This window comes from Apis florea, unplaced genomic scaffold, assembly GCF_048593485.1.
Source record: "Apis florea isolate Af1SG1 unplaced genomic scaffold, ASM4859348v1 contig_3081_pilon, whole genome shotgun sequence".
Taxonomy (NCBI): domain Eukaryota; kingdom Metazoa; phylum Arthropoda; class Insecta; order Hymenoptera; family Apidae; genus Apis; species Apis florea.
In genome coordinates, this window is record NW_028256703.1 from 4,847,761 (window position 1) to 4,868,919 (window position 21,159).

General features: G+C 42.7%; 4 protein-coding genes across 4 annotated transcripts; 3 read left to right on the forward strand and 1 right to left on the reverse strand.

Annotated features, from left to right (window-relative positions):
- The first annotated feature begins 1,920 nt into the window (after positions 1–1,920).
- Positions 1,921–5,264, forward strand: LOC100871539 (uncharacterized). The gene is made up of 2 exons (XM_003694800.4): positions 1,921–2,482; positions 4,386–5,264. Exons 1-2 carry the CDS (start codon positions 2,161–2,163, stop codon positions 4,724–4,726), a joined length of 663 nt encoding a protein of 220 aa, XP_003694848.2. The 5' UTR covers positions 1,921–2,160; the 3' UTR covers positions 4,727–5,264.
- LOC100871421 (uncharacterized) lies at positions 4,513–8,114 on the forward strand. The gene is made up of 3 exons (XM_031917305.2): positions 4,513–6,708; positions 6,774–6,977; positions 7,046–8,114. Exons 1-3 carry the CDS (start codon positions 6,604–6,606, stop codon positions 7,259–7,261), a joined length of 525 nt encoding a protein of 174 aa, XP_031773165.1. The 5' UTR covers positions 4,513–6,603; the 3' UTR covers positions 7,262–8,114.
- Positions 7,532–12,872, reverse strand: LOC100870110 (uncharacterized). Its single transcript, XM_003694710.4, has 5 exons — positions 12,578–12,872; positions 10,278–10,446; positions 9,909–10,154; positions 9,518–9,667; positions 7,532–9,304 (listed from the first exon to the last, which is right to left on the reverse strand). Exons 2-5 carry the CDS (start codon positions 10,374–10,376, stop codon positions 8,783–8,785), a joined length of 1,017 nt encoding a protein of 338 aa, XP_003694758.2. The 5' UTR covers positions 10,377–10,446; positions 12,578–12,872; the 3' UTR covers positions 7,532–8,782.
- Positions 12,873–15,211: 2,339 nt separating this feature from the next.
- On the forward strand, positions 15,212–18,355 carry LOC100869988 (U-scoloptoxin(01)-Er1a). The gene is made up of 5 exons (XM_003694709.4): positions 15,212–15,680; positions 15,768–15,839; positions 17,603–17,725; positions 17,791–17,892; positions 17,968–18,355. Exons 2-5 carry the CDS (start codon positions 15,768–15,770, stop codon positions 18,043–18,045), a joined length of 375 nt encoding a protein of 124 aa, XP_003694757.3. The 5' UTR covers positions 15,212–15,680; the 3' UTR covers positions 18,046–18,355.
- The last annotated feature ends 2,804 nt before the right edge of the window (positions 18,356–21,159 follow it).

Sequence of the window (21,159 nt, forward strand, 5' to 3'; positions counted from 1 at the left end):
GTTTCGTTGCATCATCGATGAGGATTCGGCTCGTTCGTTTCAATCTTTCGATCGTAAAGTTCCAGCGTCTCTCCTCCCGCCGATTCGATGACGATCGAAGGGGAATAATGTTTGAACATTTAATAAACGAGAATCGACGACGACGACTCCTCTCCCTTTCTTTCTCTGCACCCTTTTTCTCTCGTTCGCACGGAAGGAGCAAGCCACGAGGACGGATCGTCTTCAATCAACATGGTTGATTTCCAACACACTCGAAAAAATGAGTCGAGAAGAGGAAACACTTTTGCACGTATGCGTTGTTTAATTAAGACGTCGACGGGATTATTATTGGAGGAATATTATGGATTCGTAGCTGCGTGCATGATCGAAACGAATAGAAGAGTTAAAACTCTCGTAATTTGTGCGAAGAAAATTATTATTATTATTATTATTATTCGAATATAACGCCGATCCTCTTCGAATTCGAAGCGAAGGGCAAGAAATATTGAAAAATAGGGCGAAAGCTGGAAAGAAGCTGGAGGCTGGAGACGATGGCGAGCGTCTCCATTGGGGAAGGACAAGGCTGGAGATCTCGGCATCCTTCGTTGCGAGTTAATGGAAAGGAAGAGAAAAACGATGGATTTTATGCGGATAAAAAGTTTAACTCAGCGTCACGAGTTAATTCAATGATTAATTTTACATTAATTTTACAGAAGGGAGAGAAATAAAAGATTCGAGGGAGATACTTTGGAAACGTGGATAACGACGATCAGATATCGAGAGAAAGAAAGGATCTTCGCTATCAGTTCAATTACAGAAGTAGTATCGAGACCGAGGGTGAATTTGTCCAACGAGTTCGGTCATCGACCCAAGGTCTTTCAACCTTCGTTTCCAACGCGGCCAACGAACCTCAACGAGGGTGTTCCTCTCTTCGATCCTGAGAAACTTTCTTCTTCTCTCTTCTCTTCGTTTTACTTACCTTTGATTTGACAAGGAGTAAAAAAGGAAAATGAAAAAATCGCAAATCTCCTGTTTGATCGCTCTATACGGATAATCGATCGATAATCGAATCGAACGTTTCGACCAGCGCTCGTAGAATCTTTTGCATCGAGCGAGAAAAGTTCACGGTGATTCATCCTCTACAATCGTTCGTAAGCAGTCGCGAGCGTTCCCTCTTTCGCGCCGATTATGCGGCTCTGGGACGTTTTCGATTATGCTAATCGAGAGAATAATTATTCGAAAGGAATGACGGGAGGAGAAAGATTTTTACTTAGATCGAATCGAGCCGTGCGAGTTATCCCCTTAATCCAAATTCTTAATTCCATCGCGTTTCGAAAGCAACGAGCGATTTCACGCCACGGCTCCGTAGTTTAATGAAAAGAAAAGAAAAAAGAAAGATGGCCAGAAGAATTAGGTTGTATTAGCATCCCAGCGTCGTCCAAGCGGAATTTCTGTCGATGGTCCACGTACGTGACTCACACGCGTGCCAAGCTACACGGGTACAATGTTAATTCCATTATGCTTTTCAGTAACTGGAAAAAGAAGAAAAAAGAAAAACATTACGACGTGCCATTAAAAATGTAACGGGAAATGCGATAGAATGTCCAATTACGGGGGATGCCAATTTCCAAGGAGAGAGGCAAGGGGAGGACGTTAAAAAATTTCCTCGTAGAAAGAAACGAAGAAAAAATTTGGAAAAATATTTTTGAAAGGAGAAGGAGAAAGAAAGAATTAACGAAAACAAAAATATGACTGTTTCTTTCGGTCCTACGCGCGGATAAAACAGGTAATAAACTCTTTCCCGTTCACAGGAGCGGCTCGACGAGGCGGTCGAAATTCCTTAAGGAGAGCCAGACGCGGCTCGGTTTCAACAACAATGTGTGCCCACGAAAACCGTGGCAGTGGGGGGATGGCGAGCGAGGTCCGACTTGAAACAGGACCAACTTGATTGGCGGAAGTCCAAAAGGAAGGGGTTAGAGTCTGATATATGTTCGACCACGCGCCTTCCACAACCACTCCGTGCCCGTGACACGCGGTCCAAGGATATAAAAAGCGGAAGGCCGAGTCGAGTTTGAAGAAGAAGAAGAAGAAGAGGAGAAGAATTGGAGAAGGGTGAAGGACGGGGAAGTAGTTGATGACCTGTGATCTCGGTGTAGAGTTTTCGACAAAGTGTTTATCACGATGAGGATAACGGTGGCCGTCTTGTTTCTCCTCGGGATTACCCTCCACGCCCGGGGTGAACCGATCAAAACCTCGGAGGAGAAGAGAGACGAGGCGTTGCTCGACTGCGCGTTACAGGAGAACACGTTGGGATGTCTGGGCGCGAGGCTTGCGAGAAGCATGGATCGAATCGAGATGCAAGTGACGGGGAAGAAGAGCGAGACACCGATGAGCGTGGTGATCGAGCAGGCTGGTAATTTCGTGGCCGAACTCGTCGACGACATTCAAAATCCCGGAAGAGCGGATCAGATGGACGAAGCCGCGCAACTTGGTGAAGAACACGGTGAGAATAGTGATTTCTTTCTTTGTCGTAGTAGAAACGATTCCACGCTTTTGTGACGATAAATCAATTTCTATCATAGGATAGAGTCAAAAAGAAAGAGTTAGTTGAAAGAGAAAAGCGACGATTTCGCGCGTCGTAAACAAAAAGATGAAATGCGAATTTTTCCATAAAAGAAGGCCGCTGACTTTTACCGATTTTAAAATTAACTCGTTTATCTTCGAAACTTGACGATTCGAGATTCGTCTTATTAGCTTTTAGATGTCCAGAAAATTTCACTGACCTCTTTCTATCTCTTTCTCTCTATCGTAATCTTTTATTCTTCGTCGAATTCGAAACGATAACTTCCATTCCCAAGTTGTTTATTTATTTTTTGTCCTTTTTCAACCTTAAAATCTTCGAAGGAAATCATCCGTTTAAAAACAAACTTTATCGCGATAGATAGAGAGAGTAGAAAGAGGAAAAGAGAATAGAATAACCGGTTTCGAACTTCCTATATATATATATATATATATATATTATATACACATATAATATACATATATATTTTTATACATATATTATTGGTACGACGAAGCAAAGCAAATGGAACTAATTACATTTACACGGAACATTTCACAACGTTGCGAAGAAGCGCGTTAACACGGGAACGTTAGACGACGAGGCGTGTAGTCGTACGTTAGAAGTGAATACGTGTCTTTAGGTCAACTAGGACACGTTTGACTTGAAATTCAATATTCGATACGTCAACTTCTCTCTCGGTTTGCACACTATTTAATGATTATGCGAATCTTGGGCAAATTTGCTCTAACGGTATCACCATGCTCGTTATCCTATACTTCGTTATAGTCATTTGTCAAGCGAATCGTAGCCGAGAAATTGAACAATTTGACGGTACAATCTTCCGTCGGTTGAAGCAACGATAATATCGTCGTTCTATAATCTCTTTTTTTTTTTTTATTGAAATGTTCATTAAGCGACGAATTTTTTTCGTCGAAAGACCGTGACTCATTTTTTTCTTTTTTTCTTCTTCCTCTTCTTCGAGGGGAAAGCCATCATCAGAGGGGAATTATGTGGCCCACAACAGTTGAGAGTATCTGGGTCACCGGACTCGTCTCAAATTATTCCGATTACTCTTATCAATTTTTTTTTCTTTCTTTTTTTTTTTTTCTAACGAAACTAATTCACCCGTAAACGTTCGTCGAACGATCGAAAAAGTGAATGAAAATAGAGGCGCGCACACAATACGAATTAGCGTGTAGATGTCGCGTTACACTTAGACTCGCGTAAACAATCGATGGTGATGCAAATCGCGGCCACCTAGGCGACCTAAGAGAGTGAGTTCGTGGTAAAGAACGTGCCGAGTGTTTTCATAGTTTCTGCGTCGATTCGCGCTTTATTATTAATGTTTCCTCTTGGCAAAATAGATAAATGGAAAATTGATATTTCTTTTTTTTTTTTTTTGTGACGAAACCAATTCACTCGTAAACGTTCGTCGAACGATCGAAAAAGTGAATATAGAGGCGCACGCACAATACGAATTAGCGTATAGATGTTGAGAACGCCTCGCGTTACACTTAGACTCGCGTAAACAATCGATGGTGGTGCAAATCGCGGCCACTTAGGCGATCTAAGAGAGTGAGTTCGTGGTAAAGTAGTTTCTGTGTCGATTCGCGCGTTATTATTAATGTTTCCTCTTGGCGGAATAGATATAGAAAATTGATATTACGTATTTCCTTTTTTTCTCTCTCTCTCTTTTTCTTTAGAAATTAATAATTTTTAACAATAACACCGATAAAAGGTATTTTCGATTCCTTTCATTACGGACACTTTGGTATTCCAATAAAATCGTTCGTCCGCAAGATTTATCTGTCCAAGTTTTCTCAAGTGGAATTTCGATTTGCAGAGGAAGGACGTGGCAGGAGAAAGAAGAAGAAGAAGCAACTGCAAAAGCTGCTCGGTTTGGCAATGTTGTTCAAAGCGAAGCTCAGCCTACTCCTTCAATTGATCTCGACTCACTTCCAGCTCAAATTCTTCTTCATCGCTATAGCGACCCTCGTCATCAACGCTACCAAATTCTGGTTAGATCTGAAGAACGCTAAACCGTCGAAAGTGATCTATTACGAGCACGCTCAACACCAGCATCATTACGATCACGACGATCACGATCACAATTATTGGGGACGATCCTCCTCCAACGATTCTCCTCAAGATTTGCCTTATTCCGCCTACGCCCCGAAAAATTGACATACAGGACCTCGCATCTTTCTCAAGGTTCACGAAATGACGAGCAGTGAAAAATAAGGAAAGCACAGCCGTCGCTGCCGTTATTTTCTCTCCCTACTCAGGTTTCTAGATAAAAAAAAAAAAAAAAAAAAAAAAAAAAAAAATGTTAATCATCGTTCCCTTTCGATAGCATTTTTAACCTCCGTCTAACAATTAACACGAGCCGTGGTGTAATCCATATGTTATTCTTTGTATTTATTAGTTATATTTATTTATTTATTTATTTATTGTTTTTTTTTTATTTATAGAAAATCGCGTTTTTCTTTTTTTTTCTCTCTCTCTTCTTCTTCTTCTTCGTTTCGCAAAGTCTTCGATAGAGATCGCATATTCTCGAACCAAAGTCTCTACTTTGCGTACCTGTTTGTTATTATTATTATTATTATTATTATTATTGTTTATTATTATTTATTCTTCATACGATCCAAACTTTGTTGTACCTTTTATTCCCTATAAAATAACACTTGTAAGAAGCGTAAATAAATTATTTTGGTAATAATAATTTTCGCAAACTTTTTCTACCTTGGATAAAGAGGTCGGAAGGAGAATTTGCTTGGTAAATTCGTGAAACGTAGATCGACGTCGATTTTATCGACAGTGAATAAGAAGAAGCGTGGATCGGGCAAGCTCGTTGAATCGACCTTCTTTCTCCACGGGGAGTTGGACCAAGTTTGTCTGGTTAAAAACTAGCAGTACCTTTGTATTCCTCGTCATCCGCCGCTGGAAGAAAATGCGACGAGAATTTTCAACGAACGCCGATAATTTCGGGGTTGTTCGCCCGGCCGTGATTCCTATCCTATCGATAAACATTCGAAAATTTTTCTCTCAATAACGCCGCAGATGTTTAATTTTACAATCATATTATTTTTGCACGATCGAAAAATCCCATTTCTCTTCGAACGAAACGCAAAGACAAATTTAACGTCCTTGGTGCTCGAGGGAACAGGTGCATAGCTGCGCGTGTAATATACACATATATATATAAGGATAGGACGTGTGGCTGTCATGGTCAATGACCAGAAACGGATTCGTGTTTCGTAACCGATCAGGCCCTCACGGATGACTCTTATGTATTCAAATCCCGAAGAATTGGCGGCGAGTGACGCGACCTTAACGAGACGACACGAGGACCGCTTTCGCCCTCGATCGTTTCTCTGATTGGAGCCCGGCCAACCGAAAATCATCGAAATTCGTGGGAAACATCCTTCCGCCGTTTCATTTGTAGAATTATTCTCGGTGGACGGCCTACGTCCAACTTTTCTTAATCAGCAGACTCGAAATTGAAATAACGCTTAATGCTTTCCATTCGCATCCGTCCTTCGAACCGTCCTCAGGATATCCTCGCCGGCCGCCGCACCCTTGCCGATTCCTTTCGAGAGAATACCCGGAGAGATTGGACCCGATCCAAGTGCAAAGGGCGTTCGATCGATTGGCCCTTTGTTCGCGCGAACGAAACGATTCTTCTTTAAGGAAATAATGTTGAAAAGAGAGAGAGAAAAGGAAGAAAAATCGGAGGATTAGGATGAATATCGTCACGCGATGGAAGGAAATTTCGATTGCACGTACGGGGAGCATCGTATCGGCAAATCAACGGGGGGGAAAATTTGCATCGGGCCTTCGAGGATGATGTGGACGTCTGGATGGTCATTGGCAGACCAAACGTGACGAAATTACTAATTTCCGTCTACCGAGAATCGGCCATTCATACAATATTCAAGATCCTCTCCGCCCGGCTTCCTCCTATATAACACCCTTCTACGGAACGGACCACCAGTCTTCACAGGATCTTCGTTCACAACGAGGAACAGCTCAACTCGCCTCTTCGCGATCTCTTTCGAATCATGATTCGACGAACTTGTCTAATTCTGTCCCTCGCCCTCCTTCTCTCCATCGTTTGGACTTTTCCACAGCAGCCCAAGTCAAGGAGGCCGATCCCCCAGTTCAAGGTTTGTCGTCCCCTTCCTTTTCTCTTTCTTTTGGAGCGAAAACAATTTTTCTCTCCCACTTTCAGAACAAGACCGGGGGCTTGGAATTGCCGGACAACGCCACGTTGATCCGGGAGAATATCGTTGACAACTTCTCCTGTCAGGACAGAATTTACGGATACTACGCCGACATGGAGAACGATTGTCAAATTTTCCACGTTTGCATGCCGCAGGCCAGGGGCTCGACCAGATGGAGCTTCATCTGCCCCGCGGAGACGGTGTTCAATCAAGTGAGTAGTAAAATTTCCCCTTCTATTGTGTACATGTTATTCTCGGGACGATAAATCGATCCGTTTAGGCGACGTTCGTTTGCACGAAAACGGAAAACTCTATACCGTGCGAGGAATCCGAGAAATTCTACAACTTGAACGAGGCGATCGGCAAGGAGGTGGAGGAAGAGGAAAACGACGTGGAGCAGAAAGAATCGGACGCGGAACCGATTTCGAGCAGACCACCAGCCAGGACATCGAGGATCTCGAATCCAAAGAAAATGTCGCGGGATCAGCGATCGTGAACGGCTGTGTATGTGTGTGTGTGTGTGTGTGTGCGCGCGAGAGAGAGAGAGAGAGATCAAACTGTTGAAAGAGAAAAAAGAAAAAACAACAAGATTAATATTACGCTTGCTCGACGAAAAGCAAAAAAATAAGTTTGCTTGGTATTTAAGATATTTAAATGTAGAATAAAAATACATGAAATGTACATTTGAACGTGTTGAAGATATATATATATATATATATTTGTAAATTGATGAAATTACGCACAGTTAGAGAAAATAAAGGGATCGTAGTCTCTGCAACAAATTTTATTGCATATACAATGATACGAGCAAATTAATACTGCTATTTCGGTAATTAAGCAATCACGCGTATAAGAAAGTTTACACAAATGTCCCAAGCCTAGAACGAAAGTGCGACGATGGTGCAAAAGATGAATGCGAAGATTTAAAAGCAAAAAAAAAAAAAAAAAAGTAACTTAATATCTAGCGAATTAAACGAAACGTCGAAAAATAATAATTCGTATTATCGATGCTAAAGACGGTTGTCGATAACGTTTTTCCTTTCTTTTTCTTTTTTTTTTTTTTTTTGTTAACTATTTATTTACAACGATTGATATGTGTCGATATTGGTCTTGCTTGACTTAAGGATAAGTCGAGAATAAATTATAATACGTAACAATAGTAAAGAAAGAAAAATATACTCGAAACTTATTGTACAGAGGGAATAAAATGAAAGTAAAAAAAAAAAAAAAAAAAAAAAAAAAGAAATACACACACACACAACACACGCGCGCGCTCGCGTGAAAAGCGGCTAGAAATAAATCCAATCTTTTTTTTTTCTTTTTTTTTTTTTCATATTTTAAATTCAAAAGTTAGAGAATTATTTACGAAATTGCAAAAGTCACCGAAATCCGTCGGTAATCTTCGGCTTCTTTTCTATTCGGTATCTTTGGATAACTAGCCATCATATCGTGGATATAGGCAATACCTATTTTCCCCGTTTATAAATGCCGATAAAATAGAATTAACAACAAACAACGATTAAATCAACTTTCACGTTCAAACACAACTTCACCGCGATCAGATCAGACTCGTGAAACTCGTCATATCAATACTCAAAAGCATTTTATAATCGAAAGGAAAGGAATTAAGATTAACGTAAATCTCGTCTCGTAGCCATTTCGTGAGAGTTAAACGAAGATAATATACGTAAAAAAAAAAAAAAAAAAAAAAAAAATAGATACCTAATGTTTAATATCTAAACGATTGAAAAAGGATACAAGTGCACTTTTTTGTAAATCACTCGCACCTTTAACAAACCTTTCACAAACAAGTTTCTAATATTTTATTCCTTAAATATCTCTCTTAAACGAACTTAACGCAATCTAAAATATATTAAATATTTTCGACCATGTATGTACCCTGTATTGTCCATCGAGCAGACGTATCCATCCCGATAATCCAACGTAACGTAATCCTCTTCGAATCCTTTTATCGACGGAACGGAAGAAGATTCTCGAGTCGAAACGAAAATAACTTTTAGGCCTCGGAATCCACGGCCAAATCGGCCGCCATTTCTTCCGGACTCCTAAGATCTATGGCGAACCTTCTCTTCGCCCCGTTCTTGCCCGCCATTTCCGCCATTTTATCCTGCGCCTTCACGCTCCTCGAATAAATCTCGAAAGCAGCGGCCAGAGCGTAGGTGAGCTGCCTCGCGTGATGTTTCGACTCGCAGACGAAACCGTAGCATTCGAACGGCGACATTCTTCTAAAGTTGTCCGTCTCCCGTACAACGATCATTGAGAATACCCGGGTGTAGACGAGATCCTGGACCCCGTAAGAGATCGTCTCGATAGCGTACATCTTGACGAAGTTGGGATCCTGCTTCCTCTTCTCGATAGGCAGCAAGGCTACTCCTTCCTCGGACACGACCAGTTTGATCAGAGGTAGCATGGTGTTGGTCGGTAATGCCTTAGCCGCAGCGACCATATTATCGACCGGTCTCCTCGTGTGCTTGATACCCCAGAGGCCCCTGGCATCATGAGAGCCCAAATATTTCACCTGAAAAGGGGCTCCCCTTTAGTCTCCGTGACTCGAGGCTCCGTTCAGGTAATAATTATACCCCGGATTCCTAACGTAGTCGTGTATACGAGTTTTGGTATACGTAAAATTGGTATATATAAAAGTTGGAAAATTACGTATTTACGCTTGATGTAAGGTTACGCGCGAAGATCGAGAGTGCGCGTGGATAAACATTGTGAAATATATATATACCTGGAACACTTGAGGAAGATCCGTAGAACCTTCGAAGACGTTGTTATCGATGGACAGACGAGATAGCTTTGACACGAGATCTTTCCTTTCTTTGTCGGTCGAAGACGCGGGACTTTTCTCCTTCTTCATCTCGATCACTTCTTGACTTGTCTGCGTTGAAGGAAAATTTTCGGTGTTACAAAGTTTTCTCTTTTCTAACGATTCTAATAAATTAAGAAAAGAAAGGAAAAAGTCGCACGACGAATTAATTAATTGTGATGTTGCGTTAGAAAATTGCGACGCAACTTCTTGTTCTTCGATACTTTTTTCATTTCTCGAAAACAATCGATGAACGAATATATTCGATCGATTTCAAAAAAAAGATTTAAAGAAAAAGTCGATCGATACTCACGCTACTATTATCGATTCGAGTAGTGCTAATTCTCTGTGTTTGGCCAGGCTTCACTTTCAGATGATACTCGACCACGTTCGGTATGTTCGGCGGGTTGGAAACGACTGAGGAAGCCGGAGAGGATGAAGAGGCGGTCGCTGCCCGCTCAGGGACGGCGTTTCCGGCCTTGGTCGCCCCGAATAACGGCGCTGTCATCACTGATCTATACCCACCACCACCACCACCACCACCGATCGTTTCCCTCGTCTGACAAATTCGAAACAAAAATTTCCTTTCACCTTTTCTCCTCGTCAATTTTTTTTTGAAAATGGCTTTTAAAAACTTTTAACTTTTTTTCTTTTTTTTTTTTGTTTTTTAATCGAACAAGACCTTCTCTCCCGAGGAGCAGCTATCCTTGTCACTTTTCACCGTTTCCTTAGAGTCAGCCCTTTTCGAAGCGAAGCCAAAGTCCTCGTCTTCCATGTTCATCGGTCCACGCGGTTCTCTCCTTTTCTATCTACCACAAGTTTCTCTCTCTCCTATCTTCTCCGATCCGTTCCTTGAAACGAACAAACGATCCGATTATAAAAATTACGATCGTAACACAAGCGACACGAATACGAATATCGATCGTCAGCTCGTGTTTCGATTCGAGGGAAACAGTGTGAAATCGTGCGAATGGACAAAATGATCGTTACGAATGATCGTAACTTTTGCTATTATTATTACTATTAAAAAAAAAAAGAAGAAAAGTGAAGGAGGTACGTAACGAGCAACACAACAACAAGGAGAGAGAATTCACCGGGCCATTATTATTATTATTATTATTTTCATCGTTGAGCCGCGAAATTAAAAATGTGGTCAACGTCTCGACTCGAGGCGGAAAACAGCTGTCGCGCGGCACGTGTTGCACCTTGCGCTCTCGATCGTTTCTTTCGCACTCTTTCCGCCCGGCACTCGCTCCACCCCACCCCACCCCGTTTCCAAACCGTTTCATCCGCAAATATACAAGCGCGAAGTTTCAGGGAACTCGCGTCACTCGAGAAATTCGAGACCGCGTAGTAGCAGTCGTTTCACCTGCTCTATTTTGCACAAAGCCCCCGCCTTTGTCTCCGCCGCGGTCACACAACATTTTTCAACATTCGAACGGATGCGCCTCGGACACGATACGATCGAGAAACTCTAAATGCGCACGGGGGGCTTGGCTTTGAACGAAGGAAGCAGGAAATGAGTCAGGTGACCGATGGTGATCAGGTGAAAAAAAAAAAAAAGGAAAAAGGGATTCATTAATGTTATTCCGTCCGTTGGTCAGGTGTGTCGGTCGGCCATTCTGTTGTCCCCGTCGAGGGGAATCCGTGTGCGCAGTTACCGTTTCGAAAAACGGTGGCGCTCGTTTCCTCCCGGGGGAGGGGGGGAAGGGGGAGGGGAGAAATTCAAGAACGAAGGTCGAAACGAGCCGACCGACGCGAGGAAAAGACGCTCGTGAAATTTTACTCCATCCCCCCTCTCTCTGTCTACGCGCGCGCGTATACGAAATCCGATCCAGTCCAACTTTTCGCAAATAAACAAACGTGTAGAGGAGGATCGAGAAAGGTCGAGGTGTTTACTTTTCGGACCGCCCTGTATATATCCCTTGCGCCTCATACACCTGTCCTCCAATTACACCCGCGATACTAGAACTGTAAACACGCCGGGTGTCCACGTACCGGGTGTACCAATTCGGAAGGTGTAAGTCTCGAGTAAAGTGAAGTCGGTTGGTATTCGAGAAATGCGCGAGAAAAAGAAGAAGAAGAAGAAAGAGCTCGGGTATTAGCAATAACGGTATATATCGTTCGAGGATGAAACGAAGCTGCAGACAGTCACCGATCGTTATTACGGTTTTCCAAGATTTCCGTTAAGCCGCGGGATTATCGAACTTTGCCAATCCCGCGACAAATCGTCCACTTCTCTCTCGTTGGGTGCAGAATCGAGTCGAGAAGAAAAAGAAAGGGGGTCCCCTTTCGAACTCGCGACGGGGTAACAACGATACCGGAAGTGTCGGTGGATGACTGGCCGGAAGCAATTATACTCGTGTCACGAACGAACTGCAACGGCGCGTGTCTCGAATTTAAACCGCGGTGCAGCAGCAGCACCGCTCGTCCACGTTAATCCGTGAAAATGTTTTTTCCTTTTTTTTTTTTTTTCCTACTTTGATCGCGGAATGAATGCGCATCCTCCAATTATAATTAATTCAATACGGCGAGTGTTGATCAGATTTCCAGCGAGCGAAACGAAACCGGTGGTAATTCATTGTCGTTCAACACACATTTTCTCACGATTTCCGAGATACTCGTTCCTTTTTTTTTCTTTTCCATCGGTAAAAAAACGCGGAAGAAGAATGGATCGAAGGTAACGCGATCGGTGAAAGAAAAGGGAAAAAAGAAAAAAGATATTTGCTCGAACAATTCCTTTTTCTTAAAAAAAAAATTTCAATTCGATATCGTTTCCTTTCTTCTTTTATCACCGATAAATATCAACGAGAAGATAAGGAAATTTTTATGATACCTGATAATATACAGATATTTCATTTCTATGCGAGATATAAAAAAAAAAAAAAAAAAGGAAAAGAACAGGCATTGGAAAATAACGCAACATCAGAGGATCAAAGTAAATATATCTTAAAAAAAAAAAATTGATCTTGTGCCATTTACCTGTACAGTTTTCAGATTCATGCGTCATCGACATCACTGAGGACACGTACAAATTTTCCCTCGCGAAACGCGACGATCTCGAAGAGTATAACGATACGAATTCAATCGTAGCTCGAGTATGGAGAAACGTGGGCATAGATGTACGCTCGTTGAACCGCGAAACCGTTCTGAAGATGGACCGATCTAGGATCCGCGGACGATCGACAACCGGCTGCGTGCTATGCGCTGTCGCGTGTAGCACGTACGTGCGACTGAAAATCTGGGACACCGCGACTCGCTTCGACTCGCGTCGACTGATAAAACACGGCGAGGCGAGTCGCCGCTACGCGCTCGATGCCACGACGCATGCCTGCGCGCCTATTATCACCAAACTTGTGATAAATCTGAATCAACGCAGCCGAGATAACGCCATTTCGTTATGCTCTCGTTAACATCACAAATAAATTATTTATTATTTCGAATATTCATTTTCTTCTTTTCTTTTTGCCGCGATAATCGAAAGTAAAAAGAAAAATTAGAATGCAAACGCTTCTGTTGGATGTATCGAGCGTTGCGCAACAAGTCTTTCGAACGCTTATTAATTCGCTCGTGAACAGGTGTCGAATGTGGGACAACCTTCGTGTGTGCCGATGCACAATCGAAATTAATCGTAGAATAAGCGTGCCGATGAATATCCGTTTATTATACGGATGATAAAACTCATTTGTAAACAAAACTGCTCTCTCGACGGAGCAAAGTGTAAAAAGTAATAAAAAGCGAGTTCAAGCTTGAGGCTGGAATCGGTACACAAGGAAAAAAAAATAGGAAGATCGTTTCCTAGGATTCCTTATAATTGACGTTACATTGTTTACGTAACGTTTGAACGCAATAAAATCCATACGTTACCAGCCGAGTGTTACGTAAAAAAAGTTAGGAAAAAGAAAAAAAAAAAAAGGATAGCAAAGTTTCGATTGTGTGCACGTGTATCGAGATGCGGGATAATAATAATAAAAAAAAGCGAGATATAAATTGAATAATAGTCAGACAATCGATGTATAAAACAAATTAATAAAGATTTAGACTGGATCCAACTAGATAGATTTGATAAGATTAATTATAAGATAATTGTCGAATCGAGCGTGGCCGATAGATTATCATCGGATAGAACGGCTACACTTTGTCGTAGCCTCTATAAAACTTGGGATTTATACATCGGATATACACTGTCGACCGATACACATTATCCCACAATATCGTAATTAAATACATTTAATCGGTCGACAGTGGTAAAAACGTGAGAAAGTCTTTCGTGTCGCTTTTGTGCGAGGAAAGATGCTCGAAAGTCTAAACTAATTATGAAATTATGAAAGCCTATAACGACCGAACAGTTGTCGAGCGTGTGAAGATTATATATATATATATATATATGTAGAGTAACCGTCTGTCGAAAGTGTCCATTAAAACAAATGATCCTTCTTCGGTTTCCTTTCTCGAGTGTAACGTACGTAATAAAACTCGCGCTTTTTTCACTCGCGCGAGATAACATTTTGTTAAGATGACGAACGTTCTTTTTTCTTTTTTTTTTTTTTTTTTCAATCGAATCAGGTTTTTCCTTATTAGATAAGGGAATTTTTCGACGCGATCATAAAATATATCTAATCGCAAATGGTTGCTCAACGACAAGGGACGTGAACGAAAGTTTTCTTTCCCTTCCACCAGGATGCGCTGGCATTTCCCTCCGTATTCCATTCCACCAATCGTAAAAGAAACGAGCGGACCTTCCCACGAATGTTACACGTATTTTGTAATCGTCCCAATATATAATTAACGATAATTTAATTCAAGACGACACTTCTATCTTCCTACTCTTTTATCTCTTTATTCTTTTTTCTTTCCTTTCCGCGTTTAAAGCGTGTAAATCGAAACGAAACAAAGGGAACCTTGTTATTTACGGTATTAAATGATTAATCGCGGGAACGAGAAGCCGTTTGATCATATACGCGGAGAATATTCGAAAACGACGCAATACTTTGTTACCTAATTCGAGAAAAATATGCGAACCGTGGCTAAAATCGAAACCATCTATTTCCACGGAATTTGCACGTCAATCTCGAAAAGTTCGCGGTCAGCAATTACGCGCAACGCTAATTGGCGGTGAACGCGCCTCGAAAATTAAGGGGTTATCGAGAAGAAGAAGAAGAAGAAGAAGAAGAAGAAGAAGAAGAAGATGAAACAGGTATGCAAATGAATGGGTTGATCGTGCGCGAGATTCCCGTTTCCCGCCTGTTCAACTACGACGCACGTGTGTAATAAGTGCACCGAGGTATCGGAAGAAAGGAATTACTTTGCAACTTCCCGCTTTCTTCGACAACATTTTTTGCAAATCTTCGGAAAACTTTCCAAACTTTTTACTCCTTTTTCGATCGATCCGATTATTTAAATTTTAATCTCTATCTTGGATAACGAAACGAACTATACTTCTCGACTCGCGAAGAAAGAAAAGAATATACGACGAAATGCGATCCTTCGAGGATGTTTACTCCCCAACAGAGTAAACGCTCAAATTTCTTTTAATCCATTATTCGATGATGAATTTTATTACAAATAAACGGATCGTTGCATAACAAATTCGTCCATTTCGTATCTGTCGAACAGGGATCGATCTCCCATTCCGAGCCACCCTCCATGTTCGAAGAAACGGGGAGAAAAAGTGGGGAGGCTGGTTCAAGTACGATCCATTTTCACGGGTGTAAGAGCACGAGAAGGATTGCGTAAGAGAAGAATCTGCGGCATCCCTCCCCCACCTTCCTGGGATCTTCTCTTTCTCCGTTCGTCCGGTGTGGGAGCCCCGGAAAAGAGGGGCTCTCAAGGAGCCCCCCCTCGTTCCTGCTCGATCTCTAAAGCCATATATATACCACCACTTCGTGGTGGCATCCTTCGAGAAAGAAACTTTGCCCGTAACACCGCGGGGAGCGAACCTCGCGGGCGGCGGAGGTCCAGCGGGTCGGCTGCCGTCGAGTGCATTGTGCCGATACGTTAGAAATCGATACCGAGATCCCGAAGATAAATGAACACCACGTGGGGGGACGCTGGAGGATTAAGCTGATCTTTTGCGCAAAACAAGGTAAGTCCCAAAAAAATCCCACTTGATGGTTGATTTCTGAACCGATCGATTCGTTTCGTTCATTTTTCGCTCGATTTTGATTTTCAGATGATTTCGCGGTACCAAATTTTGTGCCCGCTCCTGGTGCTCGCCGCGGTTCTGCTGTATCGAGCGATGGCGGTGAGTGAGAAACGGCTGAAAAATCTTCGATCGTTCGAAATTCGACACGTTGTTGCGCGAGCGTGTATTCGCCACCTCGAATACAATACGATTACGAAATAAGTGGCGAATTAAACTGCGAAATTATTGTTGCTGTTATTATTATTATTATACATTGTACATTGTTCTCACGCGCAACAATGACAGAGGGAGGACGTGTATTATCTTCTCGCCTCATCTTCTCCAGGTGGTGGTGGCATTAAGTAATTCATTAATTAACTCGTCTCTTGCGCGAGCATGCTTTCTCGCGCGAATTCCGCGCTCCCTCGGACAAAATCGCCCGACTCGGCTTAAAATTTCCGCCTCTTCCATTGCGCAATACGCCAGAATCAGGTGTTCTTTGGGAACTGCGCGCGTGCAATTCCGTAATTAATTACGAAACCTTCGAGCTTGTATTATCGCCCGTAACCGTCCACGATATTTTATTTATTTATTTTTCTTTTTTTCCACTCGAACTGTTCCATCGATGGACGATCGTACGTGCGTTCATTTTCACCGGAAACGATGGCCGTGGACGGCGCGGAGGGGATCCAAATTTTCAATGCCGCCGAGGCAGTGGCCAGAAAACTGAGAATCATTAATTAATCCGTCGATCGTATCGCGTTAACATTCACGGTACACCGATAAATTTCTTAATCCTTCGAACGACCATCGTAGCCGCTTCCTGACGTTCTTTCCGTTCATCTTCATCTTTCCTCTCGAGAGGAGAGGAGAGGATTAATCTTCTTTTCGAAAACTTAAATCTTTTCGAAAATTTTAAATCGAGCGCGTTTAAATTTTCTCTACAAATTCATTCTTAACGAAACTGATTAAGCTTGCGGAGAAGAATATGAAAAAGTATCGATGATCTTGGGAAGGGAAATCCTGACCCACCCTAACAATTTCCAGCGCGGCGGCAAATGGATCGTTGCCGTACCTTTTTACCAGGCGTCGAAATCACCCGTCACGTCGAGAGGGTGGAGGCGAATGCCTTGCGGTTGCGCGCGTAGTGGTAGTGGACAGGAGATGGAATACAAAGGCACGGAGATGCTTGCATCCGCTTGCGGGGAACAATGTAACTAACCGACTTCCGGTCAGACATCGGCACGTACACGCACTGGACTGGCTCCGCCAGTTTCGTGTGTCGCAACAGCCTCTTTTTTTTCTCCCCCCTCTCTCATTTCGACCAATAGCCGATTATTGCGAAAAAGATCGCACACCGAGATCTCCTTTCAACCCGATTGCGATTTAAACGTTTCTTTTAAAAGCTGCTCCGACCGTTTAACCTTTTCCTCTCGTATCCTTTCGCGTTTTATCCACCAAAGAATGAAACGAACGGTTAAAATTCTCTTCTTGTTGGCGATAGAGAAGGACCGTTTAATAATCGATAATTGCGCTTGGTAAGGAAGAGCGATTCATAGCGTGCATCCGTCCACATTCCATCGCGAACGACGATAAATGACGAAAGTTGTAACCGATGTTTCGACAGAATCCCAAGGGAATTGCAATGTAAATAATACTTTCCAGTAGTTGCGCCTCTCGGATAATTGTCTTTGTTCTAGGAGAAATCAACGGGTAATTCACACACAATTTTTTTCGAATCGAAATGAGCGAACAACTCGATTGTTCTATACACGTTTTACAAATTGCACGTTTTCTCCGAAAAATCTTCACCGTCGCGCGTGTATTTTGTATCCCTGTAATAAACTCTAATCAAGGTATATTTATTTTTACCGACGTTTCAGCAAGTAGACGGTTACACGCCTGGTGTAGATTATCCGATCTACGACTCGGTGCCTTTCGGTCTCACGTTTACCTGCGGAGGCAAGTTACCTGGTTATTACGCCGATCCCGAAGCTAGATGTCAGGTAAGTTTGCCCTACTAACTCTTACGCCGCCATTACACGACCACGATTTCGAATATTTTCACCAGGTTTGGCATTGGTGCTTGCCAAATGGGCGCATGTTTAGCTTCCTTTGTCCAAACGGTACCGTTTTCAGCCAGTCAGCTCGCGTCTGTGATTGGTGGTTCAAGGTATTCATTTTTTAAATGTATAATTACTTCAATCATTTTGACTCAGGGATTAAAGTCGTTTGTCGTTTGTCGTAGGTTGATTGCAACGATTCGCCAAGACTGTACGGTATCAACGATGACCTGTACAGAGACGTGAACGGGAACAAGATTTAATAACTGTTATCTGTGAATATTTAAACGCGTGTCGACGAAAAGTATTTCCGTCACTTCGACGAGAGAGTATTTCAACGGAAGCAAGATGCGTGCAACGAGTTGCGAGTTTCTAGCTTGCCGACGGAGAAAAGCAGAGCGCTGTAATATTGTCAGACGATTAAATTACACGATAACGATGGACGTTACAAAATGCTCGAACTTGTAGCTACATTTTCGAACCAGTTAAAATTTTTCCGAGAAATAATCCAAATAACTCTTAATCTCTTTATAACAAATTTGATTCCTCAATAAAGAACAACAGATGCATTAACCTTTTCTCTGCGTGTTAAACACGATCGTGTTGATTGATCGCTCGATCCAATTGTAACCACGGTTTTTACCATAGAGAAAAAGAGAAGAAAAATCAACGATCGCGCAAAAGTCGAAATCTCATTGAACAATTTCTTGGCATGATTGAACAATAGAAAGTGAAATGGTCGTCACAAACGGCCGGTTCGTTGTCTACGTTTTTCTTGTCAAACGTTGTCTTCCTTCGCTACACTTTTCCATCCACATGTTTTACACGCACGTCTCGTTCACGAATATTCCTTTTTTCCCTGCGTAAACGGCCCAAAATAAAATTGACCGCGATTCCAGATTCGTTCAAACCTCTCTTTTCTTTTCCTACCCGGTGAAACGTAATTACATTCCATTCTATTCGAAAGAATTTCAATCGATATCCAAATAAGTTGCGTAAACGAATAGAAATTTGTGTCCACTTACGAAACTATATTCGACTCTTCCGTTTGTCGAATATGCGTCAAGGCCAAAGTCATCGCCACGACACGAATCAGAGAACACACAGCATCGTCGCTCCTTCGTTTCGTGTAATGTAAACGAGATCACGAAACTGTTCAGACGAACGCGTGCAGCGTCGAGCATCGAAACGGAATTACGAAAAATATTCGTTCAACTTTTCCAAGCGGCGAACCCGTGACGCGTTAATATTCCTGATGCGTAAAAAGCACGCATCGAGACGTCCTCTTTGAGCGAATCGCGAACGTAAATGCCACGGGCGTACGACTTGTCCTGAAATTCTTGACAATCCCCTTTCAAAGATCAACAGGCGTGTCACGGTGTGCGCAAATCTTCGCAACAACGGGAACAAAGTGTGATCAGGATTTATCGTAGATTGTGCGGCTCGTTACTTCAGATTCGAACACGGGGGGGGGGGGCGGGGGGAATGGAAGCAACCCTAATCTCGTTTCCAGGAAGGAGTAGGCGAGGAACTGGATAATATCGGGATCCTTGGAATCTGGAAAAAGAGAGAACTCGTTGTCCTTAGAGGAAACGGTCAACTTTGAAGAAACGATCGATCTCACGACGAGATATGGATAGAACTCGGCGTATTAGGTAAGAGATGAATCTCAAGACAAGAGATTCGATGATTACTTTTCGAGCAACGGACTGAAGAGACGCACTTTATCGAATTTATTCGAAACAATGGCGTGCACGTACGCGCGTTTTAGATTCCACTCAATGTTAGAAGGGAGTTGTTGGAAGCAGGTCAGAATACTTTCTTCGGATAGTTCTATTATTCGCTCGGTGTATACGACCTTGAAGGTAATTTATTGAAAAAGCTAGAGGAGTCGATCGCTTTTTCGCATTCGACAGTCGTTCGGATTACGAAAGGATCGTAGCGCAAGCGTCGAACGGGAAATCGAACTTCCTATTTCCAAACAGTGGTGCACTATTTTTATCGATCGATCGATAGATCGAATTCTCGAGGATGCGACGATTTTATCCTACTCGCGGGGACACGTTTCACTTTCACTCGATTCCTTCGCTCGATCATTCGAAAAATCGAAATAATTGGATAGGCTCGGTTATTCGGGGGAGGGAAAAAAAAAAAAAAAAAGGAAAAATAAATATAAGGAGAAGGATGCAAGTGTCAGAATCTCCTGAAGGCGACTCGAGACCTTTCGGCTCGACCTACGTCCACCTACGTTTGTTCGGATCTCGAAACAGGGGGATCTCGGATCGAGGATGAAAAATAGACGTGGTAAAAGTAAGCGACGATAAGACAGAAAAGTCCAAAGTAGAAATGGATGGCCTTCTAACGCGACGTTTAAGAGTCAAGTTTGAAAGGTTGGAGAACGTTGGAGTTGCATTGGCTATCAGGTGGCGACGCAGGTGCTCCTTTCGCTCTTTCGGTGGGGGATCGTTTTTTGACGAGGGCTACGCCAATGCGAGAGCAGGGAAGGCGCCTATGTCCGTCCAAGCCCCCCCACCTCGGCGTTATCCTCCTGGCCGTAGAAAGCTCGACCAGACGACGCTGGCCGGAGCACAACGCTCCTGCCGCTGGCTTTTCCACTTCCATCGCGCAGTCTTCTGGCCGGACCGGACGCGGTCTTGCCCTCAACCGACGGAACAACAACGCGCTCTTTCCTTTTCCCCGCCGATTCTTCTCTCGAAAATTCCAATATCCATCCACCCTCGTTCGTCACGTTTCTCGAGATCGTTCGCTGGCAGAGAAGTAGCCGCGCGGTGTATAACGTGTGACAGAAGTATATTACTTTAGTTGGAGTGCGCCTCGATGTGAAGATCGTGTTTTCATGAGGGATTAACGAAGAAACGGAGCCGAGAGACAGGTTTGTGCCTTTTTTTTTTTCTTTTCTTTTCTTTTTTTCGAAACGGGTGGATATAAATATATTCCATATATTTGAACCGTGGTGGAAAATCCGCGAAAGTTTCGAGAGATCGTTCCTCTCGAAGATGATTTGGAAAAAAAAAAGAAGAAGAAGAAGAAGAAGAAGGAAAGAAGAAGTGGAAACGAGGTTAAACGAAGAGTCAAGCTTCGATTATCCTCCTTCGTTGTTACGATACGAGAGTTTACGAGATTTAACGTGGCGAAAGTAGTGGCAAATTTCCTTCGCTATTTATATACCAGCGAACGTTGCCTGCCATCGAATCCAGACGAGACGAGCCGAGACAAATGAAATTTGAAATTACTTAAGCGGCGATAATCACAGTGTTTTATTCAAGCGACAGAAGTGGTCGACTTCTGCCCGCGGCCAGAATGTCAGCATTTTCTTGCGACAATCCCTCCACGTGAGCCGTACCTCGCGGCTAGTG